The sequence below is a fragment of the Urocampus carinirostris genome, chromosome 19, assembly GCF_059441175.1.
Source record: "Urocampus carinirostris isolate Australia breed hairy pipefish chromosome 19, RoL_Ucar_1.0, whole genome shotgun sequence".
NCBI classification, from domain to species: domain Eukaryota; kingdom Metazoa; phylum Chordata; class Actinopteri; order Syngnathiformes; family Syngnathidae; genus Urocampus; species Urocampus carinirostris.
In genome coordinates this window covers 10,458,438-10,463,928 of record NC_142367.1, presented here as the reverse complement: position 1 = coordinate 10,463,928, position 5,491 = coordinate 10,458,438, and the positions used below count along the sequence as shown (strand labels likewise).

The 5,491-nt window shown below is 43.1% G+C and overlaps 1 protein-coding gene and 1 non-coding gene across 2 annotated transcripts in view; one reads left to right on the top strand and one right to left on the bottom strand.

The window, feature by feature from the left end:
* Positions 1 to 546: 546 nt before the first annotated feature.
* Positions 547 to 628, top strand: trnal-uag (transfer RNA leucine (anticodon UAG)). The gene has a single exon. It is a non-coding gene; the product is annotated as a tRNA-Leu (tRNA).
* Positions 629 to 1,207: 579 nt separating this feature from the next.
* tha1 (threonine aldolase 1) overlaps positions 1,208 to 5,491 on the bottom strand; it is a 12,394-nt gene continuing 8,110 nt past the window's right edge. The window contains exons 4-7 of the mRNA XM_088323470.1: positions 3,708 to 3,893; positions 3,510 to 3,647; positions 2,168 to 2,360; positions 1,208 to 2,106 (exon numbers count right to left, since the gene is read on the bottom strand). Coding sequence (XP_088179596.1) covers positions 1,796 to 2,106; positions 2,168 to 2,360; positions 3,510 to 3,647; positions 3,708 to 3,893 — 828 coding nt within the window. The 3' untranslated portion in view covers positions 1,208 to 1,795. The remainder of the gene's footprint in view (positions 2,107 to 2,167; positions 2,361 to 3,509; positions 3,648 to 3,707; positions 3,894 to 5,491) is intronic.

Sequence of the window (5,491 nt, the reverse complement as noted above, 5' to 3'; positions counted from 1 at the left end):
TGATATCGTCATTTTGCCTTCGGTTACTGTCTTTTTCATTTTAATTATAGATGTGATGATTCGACACATTAAAATGATAATTGAAACACGCTTTGGTCGAAATATAAAACCACGTGTGCTTTTTCGCTTGTAGAAACCACTATTTGTTCAAATCAAACATCTCGCCATGTGGTATCCTACGGTAGCGTGGCCGAGTTTCAGATTACTTTTTCACGCCCTCATTTTAATTGTTCATTCGCATATTCGACATAGAAAAATCATGTTAAATAAAGTATTTTGATATCAAAAATATTGATTACGCGTGGGCTTTTTTCGGAATAAATCAATGCATTCGTTTAAATCTAAAAATCTCGCCATGTGATATGTCTTGGTAGTGCAGCCAAGTCATGTGTTTTTTTCACAGTTACACGTAGTTCTGGAACCGCATATTTGATATATGAATACAAATTAATCAAAATATTCTGATGTCAAAGGTAAAAACCACACGACAGGGATATGTCTCTGTATTGGTATATAGCGGTAATTCTCTCGATGCACTGTCATCAAGGTAGCGTGGCCGAGTGGTCTAAGGCGCTGGATTTAGGCTCCAGTCATTTCGATGGCGTGGGTTCGAATCCCACCGCTGCCAGGAATTATTTTCTTGCAGTGTGCGGACGGTCCAATTCTTTCGATTTTCCATGCAAAGCCCAAAGATATTTATATATCATTAAAGGCCCAGTTTCTAATATTCGCCCACGAGTTGAATGAGCGAATGAGTTGTCTGTCCCCATGTGCCCTGCGATTGGCTGGCAACCAGTTCAGGGTGTCCCCTGCCCACTGCCCGAAGATGGCTGGGATGGGCTCCAGCCCCCCCGCGACCCTAATGAGGATAAGCGGTACGGCTAATGAGATGAGAGATGAGAGTTGACCCTGTTGTTTAATGAAAACTAAAGAAGTGTCACAGGGCGAGGCGGCAGCATTTTCCAGATAGAGATTCCACAATGAAAAATATACAAATTTGTCAACCTATGATTTATTTAGTATAAAAATTAACATTGGTATGATAGTTCATGTATTTTTGACTAGTATTCACAGCAATGTTGTGTGTTTTTTACTGAACCAAAGTTTCTTTGTACCACTTGAAGGCACTAAATATTACACAGTGTCCCTTTAAAAAAGCATATTGAATAAGAAAAAAAAATGAGACCAAAGATGATTGGCAAAATGTTTTTATTATCATTAGAAAATGTAATATGTTTATTCTATTCATAAAATGATTCATGGTTGTGTTTTATGTACAATAAAATATTTTCTTTTAAATCCAACGGAATTCTTGCTTGAACAGTTCTATATAAACATAAACAACTGGATGATTTATAATAGTGAATACAATTTAATTGCATTATTTATTATTTCTTTGTTCGTTGTTTAAAAATGTCTTTGTTGCCTTGTTGTATTTGCAAGTAGTTCTTGGACATCAGGGGTCTCCAATATGGTGCTCGCAAGCACCGGGCAGCTCCTAAAAACAGCTGAGATCCCAGCGGACCTGTCTTTAAAATAGCTCACAATTGCTGGGTCATTGTGATTTTTAAACAAATGATTTTTTTAGCAGTTTAATGAGTCTTTTTACCCTACTTCCAATATTAAACCTGGTAATCACATAGTAACAACAAAGTAATAGCATGATAAGTTATTTTAGAAATGTATATCAAACTGGATGCCCTTTGCGCTAATTAGTCACAATAAGTAGCTCTCAGCTTGAAAAAAGTTGGAGACAGACTTACACTATATAAGGATGGACACAAGTGTGACAGTTTCAAGAAACGATTGTCTGTTTTTTCTCAACAAACTGGTGTGCCACCAACCGCAATTTCCTGATGGCGAGCTCGGTGTCTTCCTCCGACACCCCCAAATGCCACACGGCTCTGATGGAATTACCAAAATGGGGGTACATTAGGACCGGCACCCCCAAGCCCAGTGCCTTTTCTTCCCCCTCCCCCACCCGGCCCATGCGCTGGCACAACTCTGCCGGAGTCAAGCCGGGTTCTTGGATTCGGAAGCGAAGGATGTTTGTTTCCAAGGCCGCCAAGTCTACGTCGAATAGGGGCGGCTCGCACGTTTGCAAAGCTGCAACAAAACCCCAAAAATTGTTACCATAGCGACGGAGGGGAGGGATCAAAAAAGTCACCTTGAGCGAAGGTTCGGGCGTTGTGGTGGTCTTCATGGAGTCGGTGGACCATGTCCACAAGAGCCAGTTTCCCCGCTGCCGCCAGGATGCCAGATTGCCGTAGCCCCCCTCCCAGAGCTTTACGACACCTCAGCGCCCGGGAGATGAAATCCCGGGGCCCTGCCAGCATGGTCCCCACTGGGGCCCCGAGGCCCTGGTCCAAAGATTTTGATATATCATTAATAAGCCATGATTTGAATTTCTATGTAAATGGCAATTTGGAGACACTAGCTATTGTTACAATCAATGATAGAGTATTCTAATGCGAGCAGCGACTTGAGCAGCTTAAATTGGTGGTCGGTGGAGCTATTAGCTAGCAAGACTAGGCGCCAAGAACTAGCAGCCATAACTAGCGACAATGTTACATGAGCCGTGTTGCTAAAGCTTGCAAATAATACTAATTGTCCAAATCGACCCACGACTCAGTGAAGATAGTTTGTCATCAAAAACTAGCATCCAATGCTAGTGACAATGTTGCTAGCAATTAATGCTAGTGACCTTATCGACAAAGGCAACATTCAAAGCTAGTGGCTGCGTTGATGTAGCAAAGAATTGTTGTTAGAGGTTAAGTCTGCCATAGCTCATCGTGTCTGAGTCGTCAATTTAAAGGCTAATGTTAACAACTGAATCAGTGCAGTCAGCTGCTAAGACCAGTAGCTAGTGGCTAGCAGGTAAATCGTCATAAAGTAGCTGGTAATGCTAGCAACAATGCTACCCACTAACACTAAATGGCTGTGTAGTAGTAGCTAAAGTAACAGATAATGGTAGCGTTGCAGCTTGCCACTTATGCGGGTGGATTTGAGTAGAAAGTTGCTAATAGTGCTAGTGACAGAGTTGTCAACATTAGTGGGGCATGCTAGCTACAGAATCAGTGAAGCGAGCTGTCAATGCTAGAAGCGATTTCATGGAAGCTAATGTCGCTAGCCACTGAGTCAACAACACTATCTGATAATGCCAATGCCGGTATTGCTAGTAGCGTCTAGAAACCGTGTGAGTGAAACTAGCAGCTAATACTAGTGGCCGTTTTGGCAAAGAAATTTGCTATACTGCTCGCGGTGGACTCGTCAACACTAGCTGATAATGCTAATTGCCCTGTTGGCATTTCTCGTTGCATCTTTTGGCCAATTCATGAACAGAAGCTGATAATGCTAGTGAGCGTGTCAACAGTTGCTAATGGACCTAGATGCTAAGTCATCAACATTAGCGTCTAGTACCAGAATGAGTGAAGCCAGCAGCTACTGCTAGCGACCGAGTCGACAAGACAGGCAGGGTGAGAGAAGCTAGAAGCTAATGCTAATCCTACCTTGGACAAACACACGCTGACAGTATGCGTGTGCCGCAGGATCTGCGCCGCCGGCACCCCCAACGCCACGGCGGCGTTCATCAGGCGGGCGCCGTCCATGTGCACCGACAGCTCGTATTTATCAGCTAGCGTTCGCACCTACAAACAGGAAAACGTCAAAATTGAAGTAGAGGGCGTCGAGTTTCTAGCTCGGGTAACCTCTTCCAGGAAGCGTAGGGGCATAACCCGCCCTCCCTGGATGTTGTGGGTGTTCTCCACGCAGATTAGGCGCGAGCGGGGGTAGTGGGGGTCCGGGTAGCCGTGGCGGATCTTGGACTCCAGGTGGTCCAGGTCAAAAGTGCCGTCACTGAGGGTGGGGGCCGTGGTGGCATGGACACCCGCTAGCTGAGTCGATGTCATACCATGTCAAGTACAAACACATTTATATGTATTAGGGGTGAAGAGTATTTATCAGTAACAGCCAAATATGAAGTTGGGTATCGTTATGAGATACCTCCAGAGCCAGAATGGGCCAAAAGTTACAATTCGCCCGAATTGTATATCCATTTTTGTCAGGACCAGAACGGAAACAGGATACAATTGCGTTACGTTTCTCCCAAGTTTTATTAAAGGAAAGTGGAAGGGCTGCGCCCACAATCCGGTGTTCGCTATGCGCGGGAAGCAAGTTGCTCTTGTACTCGGATTGTGATCCGAACACGGAAGTGAATCTTCCGTAGCGAGCGATGGCGGTGTCAAGGACGGAAAAACAGGTCGATAGCCGGGACAGGAAAGTAAAAACATGGTCGGGGTCAGAAACAGGTCGTAAGCCGGGACAGGAGAGCAGACGTGTTCGGAATCAAAAACGGGTTGTAAGTTGGGACGGAAGAGCAGACGTGGTCAAGATCAAAACGGGTCGTAGTCGGAGACATACGGGAACAAAAACGGGACAGGTGTGAGTCAGGGTAGAAAAAGGGCTTGCCTAGTATACACTGAGGTTCGCAGACGGACTGACAAAAGGGGATTGACAGGACTGAATTCAAATACTGATCAGGAGCCAATCAGAACCCGCGGCCGTTGGTGCCAAAGGAGCGGGCACAGCTGAGTGGCATCAGTAATCATGACAATTTTGTTTTATTTTTCGCCATTGTACCGCTAAGATCATGCTACTTGTTAAAAAAGAGTGATCTCATTTCTTGGCCAAATCATATGTGACATTCAGTATTGGAGCACTCGTATAATGTTGAAGAAATGTAATTTGGCATAATCATCAGAACTTTCTGCAATATTCATGTCTATCGTCCACATAAGTAAGTATTTATCATTGAAGTCAAGCTCTATTGGCCTAACTTTTTGGGGGTGCTCAATTCAACCAAGGCACTCTAGAGAAAAATCGCATTTTTTTTAACTAAAAAAAATTAAAAATAATAAAGGATTAAATATGGGTTAAATAATAAATAAGGTTTAGATATGATAAAAAAAACAAGATTTTTTTTTTTTTTTCAAAAAACAAAACATAAAAGTGAACACTGCAGCCTCAGAAGTACTCCACTCCTTTCAAATGTTTGATTCCTAACGCATCTTTGTCTACACTTTTTAAAGAGAAAGAGGGAGCCTGGTGCCATTGAATACACATTATCAATGTACTATCTCCTGGATATTGCAGTTATTCAAGGCAGGTATTCAGATTTCCTTATAATGCCAATAAGCATCTACAGCTGATAGAGGTCTTTCAAGAGCATAACAGCTTAGGGTTAGGGTTGGCAACTGGTCAAAATAGACTCCAGCAGCTGGCTGTGATCGAAATTAAAAAATATGTGCTTGATAGAGTGCAACACTAAAAGCTTATTGACAGATTTCCAAGTCTCAAGGTGAGCCGACACAGATTAATTCTTAAAGCGTAGGGTGGATTTATAAAGGGTTGAATAGAGTGCATCATTGTCTAATAAGTTACATGCTTCTCTTCCTGTATGTGTATGTGCGTGTGTACTCTATCAGGAATGCAT